This window comes from Lissotriton vulgaris, chromosome 1_1 (genome assembly GCF_964263255.1).
Source record: "Lissotriton vulgaris chromosome 1_1, aLisVul1.2, whole genome shotgun sequence".
In the NCBI taxonomy this organism is placed as follows: Eukaryota; Metazoa; Chordata; class Amphibia; order Caudata; family Salamandridae; genus Lissotriton; species Lissotriton vulgaris.
Window position 1 is genome coordinate 1,415,299,020 of NC_141685.1, and position 24,144 is coordinate 1,415,323,163.

General features: G+C 37.4%; 1 protein-coding gene across 1 annotated transcript in view; it reads right to left on the bottom strand.

The window, feature by feature from the left end:
* Window positions 1-24,144, bottom strand: part of LOC147750621 (uncharacterized) — a 920,203-nt gene that overhangs the window by 436,613 nt on the left and 459,446 nt on the right. The window contains exon 19 of the mRNA XM_086929808.1: window positions 23,678-23,728. Coding sequence (XP_086785934.1) covers window positions 23,678-23,728 — 51 coding nt within the window. The remainder of the gene's footprint in view (window positions 1-23,677; window positions 23,729-24,144) is intronic.

Here is a 24,144-nt window from a genome sequence, read left to right on the forward strand (position 1 = left end):
CAGAGATACATACACTTTTATCAAATAATTGATGCTAAGCCAAATCCTAAATATGTCAGATGCCAGTGGTATCGCACATGTATTTAAGACAATTTTTTCGGGACTGTTAACACCCTTCGAAGCAGACCTGGGCAACTTTCCCAATTTTGTCCATTCTTTGGCGGCCTACCACTACTTTTGGGACTCGTAGCAGGAATTTTATTTTTGACCCTTACGCTCCGATATGGCAAGCCAAAACGCAGACATGACTCCAGCAACAATGGAAGAAACAATCCTAGCAATACCCTACCGGGACCGCATAACTAAAGTCCTTAGATTAGCCCGGCTAAGAGATCTGAATATGACCTGATTTCTTTCATTCAGACCTATATGGCAGAACTGCATTTTACCTGTGCTTCGATGTATGCTATGCGGAGAAGAATGCGTGTTGGGCACCTGTCTTACACTACAATCAGCAGTACCAATGGATATCGATACTTTGCTAAGTCCTGTAACGGCTCATGCATCGTGTTGCCCCCAGCGGTTACCAATCCTGATGACGGCATTCGTGGAAACTTCCCCACTACGATTAGGTGGGAGTGAAGCAAGACATGAGAGCAACATCACCCAGGTAGGACCTTCTGTGAGCATTGCTGATCCTGACACCGATGATAGCAATCATTCTCACGACTGCCTGGTTACAGCATTATCATCCTTGGTCGAACTTTCACCTGAAGCTGTAAACTGTTTTTTTGCACATCTGTCTGAAGTAATGTTCTCCCCTGAACCGAAAGAATAACTTTTAAGCAAACCGGCACACAGCGTTCCCCTGAACTCTGAATTCGGCCTTCAGCTTTGATAAACAAAAGCTACTGAAAACATTTGGAACTCATTTTTCCCCTGAAAACGAAATTATTTTTTCCAAATTCCAAAATATTTACCTTTTTTTGGCACATGTACTCTGCTTACAGTAGAACTATTCATAAAGAAAAGAGCTTCTATTTTTAGTAATTCTAGAGACAAAACATTACCTCAGCCTCTAGCACACTTACAAGTAAATTCATTTATATGTGATGAAATAGTCTCAACCTTCTTTACTGTAATTAAGAGACATTTCATGTGTATTTTTCGCAAATCGTTCAGCTAAATATATATGCATTTTTTGAATGATTACACTGCTTAAAAACGTACTGTACCTATAATCTGTTGCATACACAATTTGGAATGCAAAATGTATTTTGGGGTGGGTTGGAATACACATGCACCTTTATTGCTTAGATTTTAGTAATTGATGGACATTAGATCGTGGAGTGGGTATTGTGTTTTTATCTAGGAACCTGAATCAATATTACCATTTTATGCCCTTACACGGCTATAATCAATAAATATCCCTATAATGGCATAAGAAACAGATCCATATTTCAGTAAATCGCCCTTGCAGCCCAAGGCATGGCAAAAGCTACTTCCTTAGATTCCTAGAAAGCACAACGAGTTCTTTCAACACACCAAACCTCAAGCAACCTGGGAAATCCCCGCTTGCTTTGTTTTGATTTGTAAAAGAACTCCTGCGGGCACTGTAAGAACGGCCAGTTCTTAGTGACATCTTTATTGATGTCTTATGTCCAAACCTTACGTCAAACTCGGCACCTTTCAGGTATAAATATACCAACGTTGCCTTAAGCAAACACACAGTGGTGGTTTTGGAGCAGAGCAGCTAATCTACCTTCCGAGAGCCCAGCAGACGCGTTAGAGCCCACGGACGCTGCCCCTCCTCTTTGACGTGCTGAGAAAGACGCTGTATTTTCTCCTGCTGAGAAAATCCAGCTCCGGCGTTTCCAGTCTACCCTTGCGGGTGACTGGGATATCGAGTCCTGAGAGAGAGTTACCAGACCTCCTACATTCTATTCCCAAGGTACAGTGCTGACTAAACCCTTAGAGAGAATTCTTGAGTCAGATTCTTGGCAAAAACCTACTTAACTTAAACTGCTACTTACTTACTCCTTCCCACGTATTAGGCTTAGGTCAGGTACACCGGGGTAGGCGTATTTTAGAAGCGTCAGTTGAGCACGTTAGCCTATGTATATATGTATATATATTTATCCATTTTAAAGTATCATATGGCTAAGAAACAATATCAATGCTTTTACAGTATTATTTCATAATACTCATTTACTGTACGTACTTTACTTTACATAAAGTATTGCGATTGTGGTAATTCATTTCTCTTGCATGAGAAGGAAGACTGCTCAATAAATAATACCTTTTATTGAAAACGCCCGTCTCTATTCTCTGCACTCTGGTGAAACAAAGAATGCACATCTGACTGAGTGAAAAAGCTGTCTATTGTTTTCACACGACTCTAGAGATTTACTCTTATTCCGAGGGAGCAAAGTTGTCATGTTTATGCGGTTGTCGGAAGCTGAATCCCTTCTTGTCTGAGCCAGGGAAGCTGATCCCTTCCTATTCAGTCAAGAAAGTTTCCAGTGACCTCTGAGCTAGCTGGCGCAAACCTAAATTAAGTCTAACATAGTCAGTAGAGACCTAGATGACCTCAGTCCTACGTCTGCACTGCTGTTTATGTTATTCCAATGCGCAGAGCCTATTGGGAAAATAGGAACTACACTACAACTGCTATAAATAATGGAATGCAATTTTCGCAAAGTAGTCTATGTCCTGCAAATTGTCAGAATATTTTGAGTCAACCATTCAATCTTAGTTATAGCACAAAGCTCTAACTAATCAATACTCTTCAACATCTAAAATAACACGTTTGTCTTCTGACACTGAAACTGATTGTAGTTGCTTCTCCATTTTTTTTATGCTATAAGCATATAGAAAAAACATACTTGCTGTACCAGTTGGGCCTGTCTATACTTCAGTGGTTCCAGTAGCAACTTTAGTTACTAGATAACAAAATGGGATATAGAGAGAATGAGGCTAAACTCAGAACATGAAAATCCCATATTTATATAAAGCTAAGAATATGTTTTTTTATATCTGGTTCCTAAATTTCATTTTAGTTACTTTCCAGTGGTGGAAATTGAACAAATCTCAAGCTATGGGATCATTTTCTGACTACTAATTTCCCTTCTTAAAAAATTAGGGCAATTTCACCATTTCTATAATAATATGATCTATAATAATATGAAATTGTATTTAAATCTTTTGTATTGTTTCATAATTGAAATAAAATATACTCTTTTGTGAAATGAAGTTGCTAAACTAATCAAGAGTTCAATACTTTGTTTAAAAAATGGTGCAACTGCCTATATAAAACAAAGTAAATGTACAGTTTGGCACTGAAAAGGTATTCCAAATGTATGAAATGTGTCAAAATATATGTGCTGAATTTGCTTTTACTTTGAAATATCTTATGTCAAATTTGAACTAAGCTGACAGTCATGTGACAGTGTTCGACTATTTCAATTCCCTTATCTGGTAAACATATCAATTTAACGTTTGTGGTGATGAGAAAGAGGATAATGTGTTTAATTATGAATTAATTTCAGCAAAAGAACAAATTGTTTAGCACAGGAGCGTTGATATCCTACATTTTAGGTTAGATAAACACAAGCCAGAAAAGTTGTATATTCAATTTTATGGCCCTTTATTCTAATCAGTCAACTCACTTGAGTAAGAGTAAGTTTGAAAATAAGTTGAATTGAAGGACATTATTTATACAGTGGCTGGAAATTTCAGATTATGTTTTTATTAACCACCTCTCACCTTTCTAGAGGAAATCAGATTTAGGCATAATAAGGTGGGCACATTTAATTTTAGATTAAACCCTCCTGTCCCAAAAATTAAATGCGATGTTACCATATTCTAACCATTCATTTCCTTTCCTCAAAGTAAGACTAGTTTTCCAGTTCAGATAAAGAGTATGCAATTGAGAAATAGCAATGTGCATAGCCTCATCATACAAACAAAGCAATGCAATATTTGGTAAAATCAGGACTATATTCTGCTAACCATCATAATAGTTTTAGAGTCAACTATTCAATGTTAGCATTACCACAACGCTTTCAGTCTAACTAATAGATAATCTTGAGTAACTAAAATAACACATTTATTTTTGTATCTGACTTGCATAGGAATTGAAATAGATTGTAATTGATTCCCCACATCTTGGTATATTATAAGCAATAACAAATTTCTTTATGGTTAAATAATTTAAGTAAAAGAATACAATCTTTGAAAAATGACGTTGCCAAACCCTTAAAAATGTCAATCATTTTGGAAACCACTGTGCAATTCAAAGACATTACAAAATGTTCTAAATAATATTAAATGAGCTAATCAAAGCACATGAACACAATGGTGCTAATAGCAATTCAAAATGACTAAGAACTTTCAAGTTTGATACATGTCCATGCTGTCCATTGTCCAACGAGCAGTGTATGGACTTGGTCCGCTCTATCTGCAGAAGCGTTTTGCCTTTTATATACCCTTTAGGCAATTGCGGTCCTCTGACCAACTCTTGATACAGAACCCTCGGTTCCGTCGTCAAAGGCTGGGTGGCTGCTCTTTCACCCGTAAAGCGGGTCTTGCCTGGAATGAGTTCCCTCTGGCCCTAAGGAGGGTATCGGACCCGCTTGTTTTTAAGAAGAAGTTAAAAACTTTGCTTTTCTGAGGGCTCTTTCTTTCTGTCTCTCCTTCGATTGTTATGTGTCTATGTTTTTCTTCCTCGAATAGTCATGTGGGGGGCTTTCTTGGGTTTCAGCGCCGGGATACTTCGAGTAACCGTGCGCTTTACAAATATAGTATAACATAACATAACATACATAGCTATGTTATCATATGTTACTTGTTTCTCCACTTTTACTGGTACCATATATGATTGAAACACATGTTTAATGACAGTAAGGCCTCTATCAGATTCAATGGATATGTTAGGATTTAAAGCTCCTATATTAAAGAATTTATTGTAATCAAGCTATAAATGTAAAGATTATATTTTCATAGTTTAAAAAAAATTAAAGTCTGCAAAAATATGTCTGCAGAATTTCATTTGAGCTAGAATTCTACTGGAACAACAATGAACCAAGTCGACAGTCATGTCACAAAGTTCAAGCTATTAAGTTTTGAAATTTGTTAGAAAGAACAATTCTGTGTTTGTGGTAATGAGGTAGTAAGTGTAACTAAGACGTTTATACATTTTATGATTAAATAATTTAAGTACAGCGACACAATATTTTGCACAAGAGGGTTGGTGCACGTCTTTAAAGTTAAACATTTTCTGGGCCAGAAGTGCTAGGAAATCAAATTAACGACATAATGTTCTAACCAATCTACTCATCAGAACAACAGAAATGGCATTTTTGCACTTGTTAGCAACACTTACAAATAGAGCAAATTGTAGGAAATTTTACAATCTGTCTATTTTAGAGTATGTTGCTTATTTCCCACCATTAGCAGTTATCATATATCTATAAAGTATAGACTTGCAGTAATGGGAAAGTCTGTATGGAGCTCAATGGGTCCAGCAGGTGGTTTAGTTGCTAATTCAGACGTAATGTAGTGAATATATGACTACACTAAGAAAATCCAATTAAACATTGTATAATCCTTTAAATTATTTTTTTTAAAAATACATTGGCATAATCGTAACGCAATGTTTAATTTTTTCCACCATTGGATAGTCTTTCAACTGTCTTTAGTATAGTCAATCTCTGCCCCAAAGCATGTCCAATTTCACATTTAATTTTGTGGAATGAGAATATAATTAGGGATTCATGATTTTCATAAATTGTTCATTTAAAAGACTGGAAATATTGTTTGCCAACAGTAGGTTGCTAAGCTCCTAAGTTTATTGAATTGTATTTTGGTGACATATGAGAAAATTCATAGCAAAGACCCAGCAATGTAAAAAGTAAAGTCACTTTAACCTTCCAAGAACATGTTGCTAAGCGTTGGTAACATTGTTTATGATGGTTCTGGCTGTATCCGTACATTTCTTTGGAGAATGAACATCCTAGTGCTATTCTGCATTCAGAGTTTTTCTGAAGCATCATAGCACCTACACCAAATGGTGTTGTGTGACATTATACTTGGGCTTTTGTGACCAAATCATAATAGACCTTAGATGCACTTAAAGGGTACTATATGAGTCAGTGACATTAGATCTGGCCTCATATTACATACCCTCAGAAAGGCTGAGAATGGAGATAGCAAGGCACAAGACTGGTTAAGAAATATAATTAACAAAATGCCACTCTTATATGGGAAGAAAGGAAAATTATTAGCCTTCTGTTGGAGTCATTAAAGGTGTCCGAAAAACTATTACTATATTTAAGCAACTTGCTAAGCTAATTGATAAATATTGCATTAGATTTTTTTTAATAAACTGCTACCCAACTAATTCAAAAGGAGGATGATACACTCTATTCTAGAATAACAGGATATTTCAAGTGCACCCACTTAAATGAAGGAAAAAAATTGTTAGCAATACTGCATTACAAAAGCATTTATGATAAAATGTTTCTACATGAACATTAAAACAAATCCACACTGTTAATAATAAGCTATTTTGATTTTCCAATAAGAAATCCATTTAACATTTTGTGTAATCAGATTCCAAATCATTCATCGCTTAAAACTCCCTTCATTTATGCAATATCCAAATGTTTATTAATTGGACTTGGATTTGGGGGGCACAGTAGGATTTATATTTAGTAGCTGTACTTATTATTTAAGGAGAATATTGCAAAAAACAAAACCTGTTTAAAATTCAATCTTTTAAATAAGGAAAAGGCTACTAAGGAATAATCAGTGGGCTAAGTATTATGTTAGATTACAATCTACTGTGCCTAAAAATAAATGTCATATCACAATATTCTAACCGGTCTTTTCTTTCCCCACAAAGTACAGTTTTCCACTTGGTATAATGTATACAATTAAGAAGTAAATAATTTTCGTAGCTTACTGATATCAGTAAAGGAATTCAATATTAGTCTAAGTTAAGTCTATGCTCTGCTGATTGTTAAAAAGATATTTGGAGTCACCATTTCTTTATTAGTTATGGCACAAAGCTCTAACTAATCAATAATCTTCAACAGCTAAATTAACATGTTTGTTTTCTGACATGGACACTGATTGTTGTTGCTTCTTCTATTTTTAATGGCATAAGCATATAGAAAAACATACTTGCAGTACCACTTGGGCCTGTATAGACTTTACTGGTTCCAGTAGCAACTTTAGTTGCTGGATAAAAACAAATGAGATATAGAGAGAATGAGGCGAAACTAAGAATATGAAAATCCACATATTTATATAAAGTTTAGGATGTTTTTTACATCTGGTTCCTAAATTTAATTTTAGTTACTCTCCTATGGTGTAAATGGAACAAATCTCAAGATATGAGGACTTTTCTAACTACTATTTTCCCTCCTTCAAAAATTAGGTTAATTTCACCATTGCTATTATAATATATCTTAATATAAACATTTTGTATGGTCTAATACTTGAAAAACAAGCACTCTGACAAAATGAAGTTGCTTAGCTAATAAAGAGTTCAATACTTGTTTTTAATAAAGGTGCAAATGTCTATATAAAACAAACAAAATGTATAGATTTGGAACGGACAGATATTCCAAATGTATAAAGTGTGTCAAAATATACTTGCTGAATTTGCTTTTAGTAAGATATCTCTTATACCAAAAATGAACTAAGCTGACAGTCATGTCAGAGTCTTCTACCATTTATAATCTTATCTGGAAAAATTACCAGTTTACAGTTTGTGGTAATGAAAAAGTATCTAAGAGGATAATGTGATCAATAATGAAATAATTTACAAAAAAAAACCTCAATGTTTTGCGCAAGCGGGTTGAGCCAGAAATGCTGGAAAATTCAATTTTACGGCCCCTTGTTCTAATCAGTCAACTCACTAAAGTAACAGTAACTTTCAAAATACGGTGCATTGTAGGATGTTATTTATACAGTGGCTGGATATTTTAAATTATGCTTTTATTTACAACCTCTCACAGCCAGCACAAAAATGTGAGCAACATGTATGCAGTACTAGTTAAGCCCCTATAGACGTCTGTGGTTCCAGTAGGAGGTTTAGTTGCTTGATCAGATGGGCTGAAATTGAAATATGATGAAATTAAGAAAATCTAATTAATTATTCTATTGTCACTCAGAAAACTGTGGCAAAATCATAAAGTTATATTTGAATTTGTAAAGTCTATGGATAATCGTTTGACTGTGATCAGCATAGCCAATCTCTTCTCCAAAGCAAGGGCCATTTCTCATTTACGGAAATGAGAATGTAACTAGGAATACATTATTTTTATGGATTAATCATGTAAATTACGGAATATTTTAATGGCCCTACCTTGGTTGCTAACCTACCTAATTTAGTTGTATCATCTTTTGGTGAAAACTAGCAATGGCACAACATAGTAACTGATACATGTACTACACCAATTGAAGAACTTTTTCTAAACCATTTGTACCATTATTACTTAAAGAGTGGACTGCATCCACAGATGTCTTGTGTAAACATACTTCCTGGTGCCAAACTGTATTCAGGTCGGATTCCAGCACTAGATGTCATCTAGGTCACATGTTGCTGCGTGCCAACGTACTTGGATTTTTGTGACCACATCAGTATGGGCCTCAGATTTAACTTAAAAGGAACCACAGGAGTCTTTGATCTTAGTTCTGCTATTAAATTCCATACACACATAAAAGCTCGGAATGCAGATAGCAAAGCACAGGATCATATTAAAAATATAATTAACAAAATGCCATCCTCAAGTGGGTAGGAATCAAGGCGAAAAGTAATCTCTTGGAGCCATTATAAGTAAGGGAGAGAATGATACTAAAGTGAAGTGAATTGCTAGCCTAATTAAAATTGATTGCCAAAGGTTTCTCATTTGAACTACCAAACAAGTATTTCTCAAGTAGAATGATTTACCCTATTAATAAACCAGGATATTTCAAGTGCAGCCATTTAAATAAAAAATATTACTTTTCTGCAAAATAACATTCATAAAAGTTATTTATTGTAATAACCAAATTTATTAAACTCTAATAAGCTTTTTCCTTTCTCCAATAAAAACTCCAACAAAAACTCTGTTAAAAATATTTCTGATTCAAACTTGGATTTATACGATAAAACAATGAAAAATATGAACATATATTAGTTGGACTGCATAGTATTAATTAGTTCTAATAAGAGATTCATTTGGTAGATATAGTTATTAATTGCAATGAGAATATGACAAAGAACAAAACAGTTCTAAAGTCCAATATTTTAAGTAAAGTAAAGAGGAGTATTTGAAACTCAGGGGGATACATTTAATTTTAAAAGGTGAATGTGATGTCAATATTCTTTAGCCCATCATTTCCTTTCCCTCAAAATAAGGCTAGGTTTGATTTTGGGCTAATGATTTTACAATTAAGAAGTAAAGAATGTTCATAACCTAATCACTTGAAAAAAAGGAATGCAACCTTTGAAAAAAGTTTGGTATATGTTAATAGTCAAAATGGTTTTAGAGTAAATCTTTCAAAATTATTTATAGATCAAAGCTCTAATCAATAATCTTCAACAACTAAAGTAACATGCGTATGATATATTACATGCATGGGTATTGAAATAAATTGTAATTGCTTTTCTAGATCTTTTTATGCCAAAAGCAATAGAAGCACATACATGCAGTACTAGTTGAGCCGGTATAGACTTCAGTGGTTCCACTAGGACGTGTAGCAGCTATATAAGGAAATGGCTTAATGTGAGAATAAGGCTAGGCTAAACAATTGAAAATGTTCATAATGCTCTCATCTGTATAAGGGAAAGATGTAGTGTACATCAGATTGATAGGTTTTATTTTCATTACACATTTGTGAGATATTCATGGAACAAATCTCTAGTTATGAGGCAATGTTCTAACTACTGAATTGTGTTCCCCCAAAACAAGGGCACTTTCACAGTTGCTGTAAAACTGTACCTTAATATAAACGTTTTTATGGTTTAATTCTTGTACTAAATAAATAATACATTCTCTGATGAATTGAAGTTTCAAAATAATTCTTCAAGAAAACAACCAATTTGGAAACTTTGGTTGAAAATTTACAGTCATTACAAAATGTGCTTACAAAATCTAATTTCATAAAAGAAACAAAATACATCACCTGTCTGGAGCTATTAGCAATTCGAAATAAGTAAAGTGTGTCAATATGTGCTTGCTAGATTTCTTTTTCAGTGTAAATCATGTAGACAAAAAATGAATCAAGCTGATTGACAGTCATGTCACAATCGTCTCCCATTACAATTCCATTATCATGCAAAAACACTAATTTTATGTTTATTGTCATGATATTGTAACTATGAGGATAATGTGTAATGACTTAAGAAAAGAAACACAATTTATACAAGACAAGAATGCTATCTTTCATTTGAGTAAGGACTGTCATGAGTACGAAATTCATGGCACAATGTTCTAACAAGTCAGCATGCTTAAAAAATGAAAATCAACATTTTTACATTTGTTTTAGCAATACTTTAAAATAAGGTAAATTGTAGGATGTTACTCATAAAATGGCTAGCAAGTGTGGTGTATGTTATTTATTTATTTCCTCCTCTCACAGCCAGCATAAAATTGTGAAACACACACTTGCAGTAACATTTACAAATGAATATACTTCTGTGGTTGCATGTGGGGCAGCTGCTAGGGCATAAAGATTGACATTAAAATATATTAAATTTGGAAAAACCCATATAACATTGTACAATACCTTACATAAAGGAAAGAAGACTTTGGCAAAGTCATGACGCTATGTGATATTTTGTAAGGTCTATGGACAGTCTATTTCTCTATGTGCAAGTATAGCCAATCGCTTCTCCACAGTAAGGAACATTTCACATTTGGGGAAATGAGAATACAAATAAGAATACATTAGTTTCCTATATTTACTATGGAAAAAGCAGATGTGTTATTCACTAAAATCAGGTTGCTAAACTCCTTAAATGGTTGAAGTGTCCTCTGAAAATTCAAAGCATTTGTACACTACTGTAACAGGAAAATTGAGGACAACTAAGAAAAATCATAGCAATTGTACACTACTGTAACAGGAAAATTGACTTCAACCATTAAGGAACATGTTACTAAACGCTTGTTATGTTCTTTAAAATGGTGATGGCTGTATTCACATATTTCATATGTGAAGATATGTCATGGTGCTGGACTGGATTCAGATTGTCTCCAGTAGTGTCATGTCACCAACACCACAAATTGTTGTGCGCATTATACTTAAATTTTTGTAAACCTACCAGAAGAGACCTCGGAGGCAGATACAAAGTACCATATTATCATTGGCTTTAGTTCTGGCATGGTATTCCATACCCCCTTAATGGCTTGCAATTCATATGGAACAGAACAGAGGTGTTATTGAAAAATAATTAGGAAAATGCTGGCTCCAAGCAGGAAGGAACATAGGTGATAAGGAATCTATTAAAGTCATTAGAGCAATGGGAAAGAATGTTACTAAAGTTAAGCAAATTCTGAATCTAATTGATATTGAATCCCACAGAAATCTTCTATGATCTGATAGGCTCAAAACTCTCAAAGATGATGATCCACCTTAATATTAATCCAGTATTCCAGAATATTTTAAATGCAGCATTTTAATAGGACAAATTGCAAAATGGCATTAAAATATGCAATCTTTGGCAAAGTCGGATCTATAGTCTGCTAATCGTCATAATAGTTTTAAAATCAACTATTAAATATTAGTAGTAGCACAAAGCTTTCAGTCTAACTAATCAATAATCTTGAATAACTAAAATAACACATTTATTTGTTATCTGACATGCATGGGTATTGAAATAGATTGTAATTTATTCTCTACTTCTTGTTATATTAGAAGCAATAGAAAAACATACTTGCAGTAACAGTTGGGCCTGTATATATTTCAGAGGTTCCAGTAAGGAGTTTAGTTGCTAGATAACAGAAATCAGTTAAAGTGAGAATAGGGTTTACGCTAAGAATTTGTTTTCATAATTTGCTATTTATAGGACGGAAAATGATGTTGCGACATTTTGGTTGCTAAAATTGATTTTAGTTACAAATTTCCTGTTGTGTACATGGAACAACTTTCTAATTATGAGGGAATGTTCTAACTACTTAATTCCCTTTTCCAAAAGCAAGGCCATTTTCTGAATTGCTATAATAAAATGTAACTTAAAATGAATTTGCTTTATGGTTTACTAGTTTAAAAAAAAGAATACAATCTGTGGCAAAATTAAGTTGGTAAACACTTAAAAATGTCAATCATTTTGAAAACCACAGTGCAATTCGAAGACATTACAAAATGTTCTAAATAATGACATTTAATAAACTAAACAAAGCAATTCAAAGTGACTAAGGACTTTTAAGTTTGTTTCTTGATATATAGCTATGTAATCATATGTGTTCTTTCTATTAGTGGTACCATATATGATTGAAACACATGTTTAATGACAGTTAGGCTCCTATTGGATTCAATGGATATGTGTAGGAAAGTAGGATCTACTTTTATGGTTATCGCCACTTTTTACCTGGTGCTATGCTGTTTCTGACTAGTCTGACTGGGACCTGCTAATCAGGAATCCAGTCTCTCCGCATTGTCCCTTAAATTGTTCTGGTAGGAACTTAGGTACATCCCAGAGTGGATATTGAGGTACTCTTATCAGTCCCTAGTATATGGCTCTAAGGTACCCAGGGCATATGTACACCAGGGGGGCCCCATAGGCTGAAACATTTATTATGCTACCTATGGGAGACCATTCAAACTATCATTACAGGCTGCCATTGCAGCCTGTGTAAGCTGGTGCTAGATAAAGGTTTTCCTATATCTAGAGTCCATGCACTTAAAACCTATAAGTTACCCCTGCAGCAAGCCGATTTTAATGCTGAAGGCAGGGTGCTTGGTTTTAAGTGTTAGGGTGCCCCTGCATGAACAGGACACCCCTACAGCCTTCGGAGTCTATTCTCCGGAGTTGTGAGTGAGACAGCCATATAACACTACTTAACACCTTAGGTGCTGCGCACGTTCGGCGGCTGACGGCACCACTACCTCGGGAGTGCTGCCGTCGGCCGTTGAACGTTCGAATTGCACATGCGCAATGGAACGTCCAGCACTGGAGCTGGACGTTCCATAGCTGCTAAGGTGTTAATAAGCATCTCAAAACTGGCTGTAACGAACCCTGTCACATTTAGTATCAAACATTCTGGAATCATACTACCACAACATAAACGTGGGAGCTATGATCCCAAGCACTGTAAAGGCTGTCCATTAGGCCCTCAGTGTTCTCAGTACTATTCTTCTAGATCCAAACAGTACAACATGGCTACTACCAACCAGAGACACAATTCTGCCCTCCTGCTGATGAGGCAAGCTTGAGCAGGGGAAGGCAAATCAATAGGCATCCTGTCACAGGGAATTGTGACCACCTCCCAGAGTGGTTTAGTGTATTGTGGCAGGGTTGGAGCACTTGCCAGCACCACATAGTCTGCGTGCAGGTCGCATTTGGTACCCTCCATGCATAGTCCAGTTCAAACTAGTTCAGGGAAATGTTGGCTCCCGCTCTGGTGCAAAACTGGATAAAGGACAGGGGAGTATCCTCCCCCTTGTCCAGTCCCTCCTTAGGGAGGGACCCCAGAATTGCCCCATCCCTTTCCTTTGGGTATTTAAGGACATACATGAGGGTGATTCCATATATTTGTTGTGAGACAAGATTCATTTCTGATACCACTTCAACTTCAACCCCTTGGATTTGATCTTAGCATCAAGGATGCCACCGAATAAACTCCTGCTGCTCCTGATCTCTTCGCTCTGCTTCTTTGCTGCTATGTCAGTGCCTGTGCTCCCTACAGGAGACCTTCCAAGGCCTGTGGGCATCCAAGATATCTGAATAAATCTCCCTTGAAGTGAAGGAAATGTAACGTCCCTGCATCTGCAGGCACCGCATCTAATCTGACCGTTCTGCTGATCCTGGGCTCACACAGACTCTGAAAGGCTCAGCAACACAGATTGTGGCTCTTCACATCCTTCGAGGCCTACCCTGTCCTCTCAGCAAGTTGGAGGCCAGTATGCCTCGTCCAAGCCACAGGAACCAGACCCCTGTGCACTGCGTCGACTTGCAGTTGCAAAGGCCAACCTCCAGAATCCCCAGTGACCAAGATTGTTATCTCCACCAGATCACTTGTACCGTGGAGCTGCATCTTTGTTGAGCTGCATGAGGTCCTCTGTGACGCCAGTGCCTCCACACTGTGGTCTCACTTTAGGGTCACCTTTGAATTCTTTTTGGCTCCCCTGATTGCTCAGGGCCTACCCTGACTCCCCTAGTTGCAGCTGCCAAAGTTTGTTGGTTTTCCTGCCGGACATCGCCCCCCTCAACTCTCGACATCCAGCGTGGGACAGCTCATGTTTGGTTCCTGGTCTTCCACAGCGTCATCTGGTCCACCCGGCTGCAGTTCCAAGGTCACCATCAGCTCTCCTGCAACACCCAACATCGATGGGCACTTGTCTTCTTTGCCTCATGGTCACTCCTCAGTGACATAGACTCTCCTCTGCTTGCAGCTTCTTTACATCTTGGATCCACCTGTGAGTTCCACCAGACGCTTTCACCTTTTCCAATAGCTGCACCTTTCTGAAGTCTCCCATTGAGGTCAACAAAGGTTTCCAGCGCCACTTCACACCTATGCACCCAGCTTCCCTGGGGCAGGTATCCTGGTTCCTAAGGTATTCACGGGTGGGGTGGCTTCTCACACTCTTGTCTTCCACAGGGTTTCTGCAGAGTCCACCTGGAACTGTCCTCTTTCTTTAAAATTGCAAGCATGACTTACACGTTGGATTTGTACAGAGAACACGGCTGTGTTCCTACACTGCACACAACCTCCATGGGGCTCCTAGATACTCACCTGGCGTGGTTCCTCAGGTCCCCAGCACTTTCACATCCTCTGACTATTGTCTTGACTCATGTTGTGGTTCTCAAACCACTATTGTAGTACATGGTTTGGTCTCTCCTTGGGGACCACTGTGTATACTGTACTATTTACCTGTTTCTATTGCAAAGTATTGTGTCTATTGTGTATGTCTCCAGCTAGGAGATATCTGTATGTGTTAGTGAGTGTCTTTTAATAAATATATATTCACTTAATCTCTACATATAAGATTATGTTCTGGTAAAAGAAGCTGCTTTACACTCTGGGTCACTAAAATCAGCATAATTGTTGTCTGGGCCACTTATATATGTGTACATCATATACCAGTCTCTCACAATATGTTAGGACTTAAAGTTCTTCTATGAAAGGATGTATTGTGGTAATGAGGTAGTAACTAAGAGGTTATTATTATGATTAAATAATTTAAGTACTGCAACACAATAGTGCTCAACAGAGTTTTCGTACTCTTCTTTTTAGGTTCAGTTCAGTTGTGGGTTGTTTTATAATCTGTCTATATTAGAGTATGTTGTTTATTTCCCACCTTTAGAAGTTATCATATATCTATGAAATACTGACTTGCAGTACAGACACCTGTATAGACTTTGATGGATGCGGCAGGGGTTTAGTTGCTAGGTCAGATGTAATGAAGTGAAAATATAACTACGCTAAGAAAATCCAATTTAACATTGTATAATCCCTTAAATAATTTATAAAAGACATTCACATAATCATACAGCTATGTTTCATGTTGTAAATTCTTTGGATAATCGTTTAACTGTCTATAGTATTGCCAATCTCTGCTCCAAAGCAAGGCCAATTTCACATTTGAGGAAATGCAATATAATTAAGGATTAATGATTTTAATAAATGAAACATGTACAAAACTTGAATTTTTTTAGCCAAATCATGTCAAGTCAAATACACTTTATCCAGATTAAAATACCATAAACCTTTGAACAAACAGACATACAATGCAGTCTAAAAAATTTCTACAAAGCATATTTGAGCAATACCAAGTATAAAATCCATGCACTCATTTTCAGGAATTTAGACAGTAATATGAATCTTCTTAATATCAGATTCAAAATACAACCTGACACAACATAAATCCAAAAACTTTGTTAGTACATAAATAGCATTTTAAACGTTTTTATCATTTGCAGTAATTCATCACATTTTCTGATGATCATTGAAACTTTATTAAAATTGATTGGCCACTACAGTGCAAAAATCAAGTGTAGCCAGGGAGTGCAAAATATCAAAACATTCAATATAGGTACATGGTCGGATTATCCTCAAGAATGGAGCCATACATTTTTCTCTCTGATCTGCATAAAGGAGTCAGAACAACATCAAGTCCAGGGTGCTCTGTACTGCCATATTATCACAAGGGCAAGGTGTGAGTTTATTGACCCGTTCTGACTGTTTTGGGAATGCCAATAGAAAGTGCAAGGTGCGTAAGCGAAATCTAGTTAAAAGAAATCGAACCTGGGCATTAGTAGGAAACGTGAGATAAAATTGCTGTTGAACAGGATGCACACATGAAGGTCCTGGCAGCTCCCCATGTGAGCGAAGCTCGCTTGCCCTAGAATAGTATTATCGTTATAATTGTTTAACATTTGAATTAATACTAGCAGGGTTGACGTAGGAGTGCCCCAACCCTATCTCATAGAATCTATCTCTTAGAAAATGAAGCCAGGGGATCGACAAAGCACTGTCTAGTTGACTGCAATCCTTGATAACGTCCCTTGTAAATGTTAGATCCTCTGACAGCCAAATTTTGGCCCATAAAAGAAGACTGTAAGAATTCCAATTCCAGCTTCTGATGACAAAAGAGTGAGAGGGCACTATTGACAAAACTAGGTTGCTCTGCTACCAAGTTGGTTGAAGTGTCGTTTGGCGACATATATGAAATTTCATAGCAATGCCTCAGCATTGTAATGTTTAAATTCACTTTAAGCTTCCAAGAACATGCTGCTAAGAGTTGGTAACATTCTTTATTATGGCGTTGACTGTATCTACACATTTCCTAGTACAACATACTTCCTGGCGCTAGACTGTATTCAGAGTATTTCCTGCTGCATCATATCACCTGCACCCATGGTGCTGTATTACATTGTACTTGGGCTTTTATGAACCCACCAGAATATACATTAGATGCATATAAAAGAGAACAACAACAACACCAACTCTACACCAACCTCACCAGCCTTGGACTCAGACAACTCGTCACTACACCCACCCACTCCGCCGGCCACACGCTTGACCCCATCTTCTCTGCAAGCTCCCACGTCTCCTTCAACCACACTCCCGAGCTCCACTGGAACGATCACCGCTGCATCCACTTCACCTTCCAGAAACCCACAACCCACCACCGCACCCAACATATGCTGACCCACTTCTGGAGCAAAGTCACCGAAGACCAGCTTTCCACCACCCTCGCTCGGAACCCACTCGCAGACCCGCCCGGCCCGACACCGCTGCTTGCAACCTCAGACAGTGGATCAACAACTGGGCCAACACCCTCATGAAACCCTCCAACACCACACCAGCAAGAAAGCCAGCTGGTTCACCGAAGACCTCCAGGACTCCAAGCAAACCTGCCGAAAACTTGAAGAAAACTGGATCCGTGAACGATCTCTGAAAAGCTACAAACCCACAAGAACGCCACCCGCAGACACTACCACCTCATCAGATCCACCAAAAGGACGTCCTTCAAAGACCGCCTAGATAACAACACACACAACAGCAAAGAGCTCTTGAACATCGTGAAGGAACTCTCCAACCCCAGCTCCACCACCAACGACATCCCACATTCACAAGACCTGTGCGACTCGCTGGCCACCGGCTTCCATCGCAAGATCGCAGACATCATATGACAGCTTCAACGCCGTCACCACCCCAGCAAACACTGAGACCCCCACTCCCATGAACACCACCCGCACCAACTGCCTGCTTACCTGAACCAACATCAATGAAGAGGACACCATCAAGATCATGAACACCGTCCACTCGATTCCCCGGAAGACCCCTGCCCACACCACATCTTCAACAAAGCCAGCAACATCATCGCACCCCATCTCCGGAAAACCATCAACATTTCCTTTGAGACAGCGACCTTCCTGGAGAACTGGAAGCACGCAGAGATCAACGCCTTACTCAAGAAACCCAAGGCGGACCCCAAGGACTTCAAGAACTTCCGACCCATCTCCCTGCTCCCGTTCCCGGTGAAGGTAATCGAAAAGGCTGCCAACAAACAACTGATCAGCTACCTCGAGGAGAAGAGCATCCTGGACCCATCTCAGTCTGGGTTCCACAGCAACCACAGCACTGAAACCTTCCTCATTGCTGCCACTGATGACATCAGGACCCTGCTAGACAATGGAGAAACTGGGCCCTCATCCTCCTGGACCTGTCAGCCGCCTTATACCCAGTCTGCCACCGCACACTGCGAACACGCCTCCACGACGCTGGTATACAAGAGAAGGCCCTGGACTGGACAACCTTCTTTCTCTCTGGCAGAACAGAGAACGTCCGCCTCCCCCTTCCGCTCCCAAGCCAACAGGATCATCTGCGGCGTACCACAAGGCTCATCCCTCAGCCCAACGTAGTTCAATGTCTACATGGCACCACTCGCCCATGTCGCACGACGGCACAACCTCAACATCATCTCCTATGCCGATGACACCCAGCTGATCCTCTCCCTCACCAAGGACCCCCACACCACCAAAACCAACCACCACGAAAAAATGAAGGCCGTCGTCGACTGGATGAGGAACAGCTGACTGAAGCTGAAATCCGGCAAGATGGAGGTTGTCATCCTCAGATCCACCCCCTCGGCCTTGGATGACTTCTGGTTGCCGACTGCACTAAGAACACCCAGGCACACAACATAGGGGTCATGTTCAACTCTACCCTCTCCATGATGAAGCAGACCAATGCTGTCTCCTCCTCCTGCGTCAACATTCTCTGCATGCTTTGCAGGATCTTCAAGTGGACCCCCACTGAAACAAGAAGGACGGTCACCCAGGCCCTCGTCGGCAGTAGACTGGACTACAGAAGCACACTAAATGCAGGAGCCCCAGCCAAACTCCTGAAACGGCTTCAACGTATCCAGAACGCCTCTGCACGCCTGATCCTTGACATCCCCTGCCACAGCCACATCACATCCTCTTGTTGGCTCCCTGTCAACAAGAGGATAACCTTCAAACTCCTCACTGACACACACAAGGCACTTAACAACACCAGACCAGTGTGCCTCAACAGTCAACTCAACTTCTACACCCCCACCCGCCAGCTCCGCTCCGCAGACTGAGCGCTCGCCAACATCCCCCACATCCGAAGAGTGACCGCCGGCAGCAGATCATTCTCCCACCTCGCCGCCAAGACATGATACATCCTCCCCATCCGCATACGGCAGACCTTCTGACCTACAGAAGACTTCTCAAGACCTGGCTCTTTGAACAGTAGCAGCCCCCCCCCAGCGCCTTTAGACCCGCATGGGTATGTACTGCTCATTACAAATGCTATGATTGATTGATTGAATGATTGATAAAAGGAACTATAGGAGGCAGTGACATTAGTTCTGGTCTCATATTTCATACCCTCAGAAAGGCTGAATATGGAGATTGCAAGGCACAGGAATCTATAAGAAATATAATTAACAAACTGCCACTCTCAAATGGGAAGAAATGAAGGTTATCACCAATCTATTGGAGTCATTATAGCTGTCAGAAAAAATATTGCGAAAGTTAAGCAACTTGCTAAGCTAATTGATAATTACGATATTGCGTTTGACTCTTTCGATAAACTGCTACCCAATTAATTCTCAATGAGGATGATCCACTTTATTGTTAAACCAGAATTTCAGGATATTTCAAGTGCAGCTATTTAAATAAAGGAAAGAAATTGTTGGCAATACTGAATTACAAAATCATTTATGGTAGAATGTTCCTATTTGAACATGGAACCAAATTCACACAGTTTTAATAAGTTACTTCCATTTTCCAATAAGAAATCCATTTAACGTTATGTTTAATAGGATTTCAAATAAGTAATCACTTAAAACTTGCTATATGACTTTCAGGGCTGTTTAACGGTATAATAGTTGTTTGCTTCGTTTATGCCATAACCAAATCAAACAAGTACGAACACTATTAGTTGGACAGCATAGGGTTCAGGGGTATAGATGGAGGTTTATTTGGTAGCTGTACTTATTGATTTTAAATATAGCAAAGAACGAAACTTTTTTAAAGTTCAGTCCTTTAAATAAGGAAAAGACTACTAAGGGAAAATCAGTGAGCTAAAGATTGCATTAGATTACATTCTCCTGTGCCTAAAATTAAATGTCATATTTCACTATTCTCACCAGTCATTTCTTTTCCCACAAATGACAGTTTTCCAATTATCATAAGGAATACCATTAAGAAGTAAAGAATTTTGAAAGCTTCCTCGTATCAATAAAGGAAAGCAATATTTGGCAAAGCAAAGGCTATGCTCATTGTCAAAATGATATTTGGATCCAACGTTTCAATCTTAGTTATGACACAAAGTTGTAACTAATCAATAATTCAACAACTAAAATAAAACGTTTGTTTTCTGACATTGAATTAGATTGTAGTCACTTCTCAAATTCTTTTGTTTATGCCATTAGCGTATATAAAAACAAACTTTCAGTACCAGTTGTGCCTCTATAGACTTCAGTGGTTCCAGTAGCAACTTCAGTTGCTAGATAGAAAACAAATGCGATACAGAGAGAGTTGAGGCTAAGCTTAGAACATGTAAACCAATCATTAATATAAAGCAAAGAATATCTTTGTTACACCTGGTTCCTAAATTTCATTTTAGTTACTTACCAGTGGTATAAACGGAACACATTTCAAGTTATGAGGGACTTTTCTAACTACTATTTCACCTTCTTCAAAAACGAGGGCAATTTCACCATTGCTATTATAATATATAATATAAACATTTTGTATGGTTTAATATTTAAAAAAAACACTCTTTGGCAAAATGAAGTTCTCACGACAATGAAGAGGGCAATCGGTTTTTTTATCATTGGTTTAAATGCCTATGTAAAACAAAGTAAATATACAGATTTAAACTGACAGATTTTCAAAATGTATAAAGTGTGTCAAAATGTACTTGCTGAATTTACTTGTAGTTAGAAATCTGATAAACCATCAATAAACCAAGCTGACAGTCATTATCTGGCAAAAAGACAAATTTAAAGTTTGTAGTAATGAGAAAGTATTATGAAGGCCCGTAGGAATGAATGGGGAGTTATTCCTTATTTGCGATTAGCAATTTGCTAATCGCAAATAAGGATGCGATTTCAAGGGTGCCAGGGGTGTCCAAAGGACACCCTGTAGCACCCCTGAAATGAAAATGTAGACTGATGTTGCGCACACACATGTCCAAAGGACATGTGTGTGTAACATACAACTTAGAAAAATGCACAAAAGTTCATTTTTCTCAGTTTTCGCTATTTACCACGAAGTCAGACTTCGCGGTAAATAGCGGCAAAAAATAGCAAATTCGCAATTTTTCAAAGGTTCATGAATAGCATTTAAGGAATCTCAAATTATTTGCGATTTTTCAAATTGCGAGTTCATGGACCATTGATAAATTCCAAATGCCATTTTTGCGGGCGCAAACGGCCGAATTTAGCGATTTGCACCGTTTGCGCTCGCAAACATGCTTGATGAATCTAGCTGATTATGTTTAATTATGATATAATTTAAAGATGAGAACGCAATATTTTGCAGAAGTGTGTTGCTATCCTACATTTTAGGTTAGATTGTACTGAGCCAGAAAAGCTGGAAATACATTTTGTGGGCACGTTCTTTGGCTCCGTGCTCTAATCAGTCAACTCACTTCATCGACAAAAAGTTCCAAAATAAGGTGAACTGAATGATTTTTATTTATACAGTGGCTGGATATTTTACAAAATGTTTTTATTTACCACCTGCCACAGCCATCACAAATCTTGAAGGACATACATGCAGTACTAGTTATGCCACTGTAGCCATCCGTTGTTCCAGTAGGAGGTTCAATTCCTCGGTCAAAATGATTGAAATGAAAATATGATGAAAAAAGAAAATCTAATTTAACATTGTATAATAACTCAAAAAATGAAAGTCTATTGATAGTGTTTCCACTGTGATTAGTATAGCCAATCTCCTTTCCAAAGCAAGGCCAATTTCTCATTTTGGGAAATAAAAAGTTAATTGTAAATACATTATTTTCATAAATTAATCATATAAATAACATAATATGTTATTGAATGAAACTAGGTTGCTATACTCCCTAATTGGTTGTAGTTCCTTTTGATGAAAACTGTTAAATTACATAGCAATGGCACAACATCGTAACTGGTAGATTCACAATAGAAATTGAGGAACATGTTCTAAACCATTTGTAATGTTCTTTCTTCAAGAGGTGACTGGTCTCACAGATTTCTTGTGTAAACTTCCTTCATGGTGCCAAACTTAATTAAAATCAGTTTCCAGCATTATTATGTCACCTAAATCACTTGGAGCTGTGTGACATTATACTTGGATGTTGTGATTTTTTTTTCCCAGCAGTGTCATGTCATCATCAACACAAAGTACTGTATGGTATTATACTGGTACCCTACAAGAATGGACCTCAGAGGAACATTAAATTAACCACATGATCTGTGACATTCAGTCTGGTCTGACATCCATACCCCATAAAGGGTTACAATGCAGATGGCAAAGAACAGGAGCGTTTATAAAAAAATAATTAAGGAAATGTTATCCCCAAGCTGGAAGGAATGACTGTTTATGTGCTTATAGCTTGGGAAAGAATGTTACTAAAGTTTAGGAACTTGGGAGTCTGATTGATATTGATTCCCAGGGATTCATTGTATGAACTGATAACCAGGAATATCTCAAGGAGTATGTTCTACCTAAATATTAATCAAGGATACCAGGATACTTAAAATGTGGCATTTTAAATAGGAAAACATTTAAAATGACAGTAAAATTAATAATCTTCCTGTACTAAAAATGAAACAACTTTAAAATGGTATATTGCTATTTCCCTTCTCTAATAACAAATCCATTTAACATTAGTGCTATTGAGATTTGAAACCATCATCACTTAGAGCTTGCTATGTGACAGTCAGAGCTATTTTAGGTATAATATTTCTTTGTTTTCATGTTTGCCATAAAAAAACGAAACACACAATCCAGCATTAGTTGGACTGAATAGGATTCAGTGGTTCAAGTAAGAGTTCTAGAGGGTATATGTAAATATTAATTGATATGAGAAGTTTGCATAGAACAAAAAAAGTGTAATCCTTTAAATAAAGGAAATCAGATTAAGGCAAAATTAGGTGTCTATGTTTAATTTTAGATTAAACTCTTCTGTCCCAAAAATTACATTTAATGTCACAATATTCTTAGCAATCTTTCCTTCCCTTCACAGTAATGCCTGCTTTCCAATTTTGAAAAAGATTTTACAATTAAGAAGTGATATTGTTTACAGTATATTCTTATAAACAAAGGAATGCAATATCTGGCAAAGTAAGGTCTATGCTCTGCTAATTCTCAAAATGGGTTTGGAGTAAATTATTCAAACTTAGCAGTGGCACAAAGCTATAGCTCTAACTAATAAATAATCTTCAACAACTAAAATACTAAAATAACACATTTGTTTGTTATCTGACATGTATAGGTAGTGTAATAGGTTGCAACTGCTTCTCTAGTTCTTATTATGTTATAAGCAATAAAAACACATACTTGCAGTTGGGCCTGTATAGACTTCAGTGGTTCCAGTCACAACTGTAGTTGCTAGATAAGAAAATCAAAATCAGTTGAGGTGAGAAGAGGTTTAAGCTAAGAATATAAAAATATACATAACTCACTTAATTTATTTAACGAAAAGATGATGTTGGCAAATTCTGGTTCCTAAAATGTATTTTATTTCGAAATTTCCTGTTTGTAAAATGGAACACAATTCCAATTATGAAGCAATGTTCTAATGACTGAAATTTAAACATTTCTATATGAAAAATGTAACTCAATATAATCATGTTTCTATGGTTTCATAATTAAGATAAAAGAATATATTCTTTGGGAAAATTAAGTTGCTAAACACTTGATAAGGTTCCTTTTGGGAACTATAGTCATTACCATATTTTCTAACTAATTGGCTTTCATAAATAAAAGAAAGCACTTGAACACATTGGTGCTAGCAGGAATGTAAC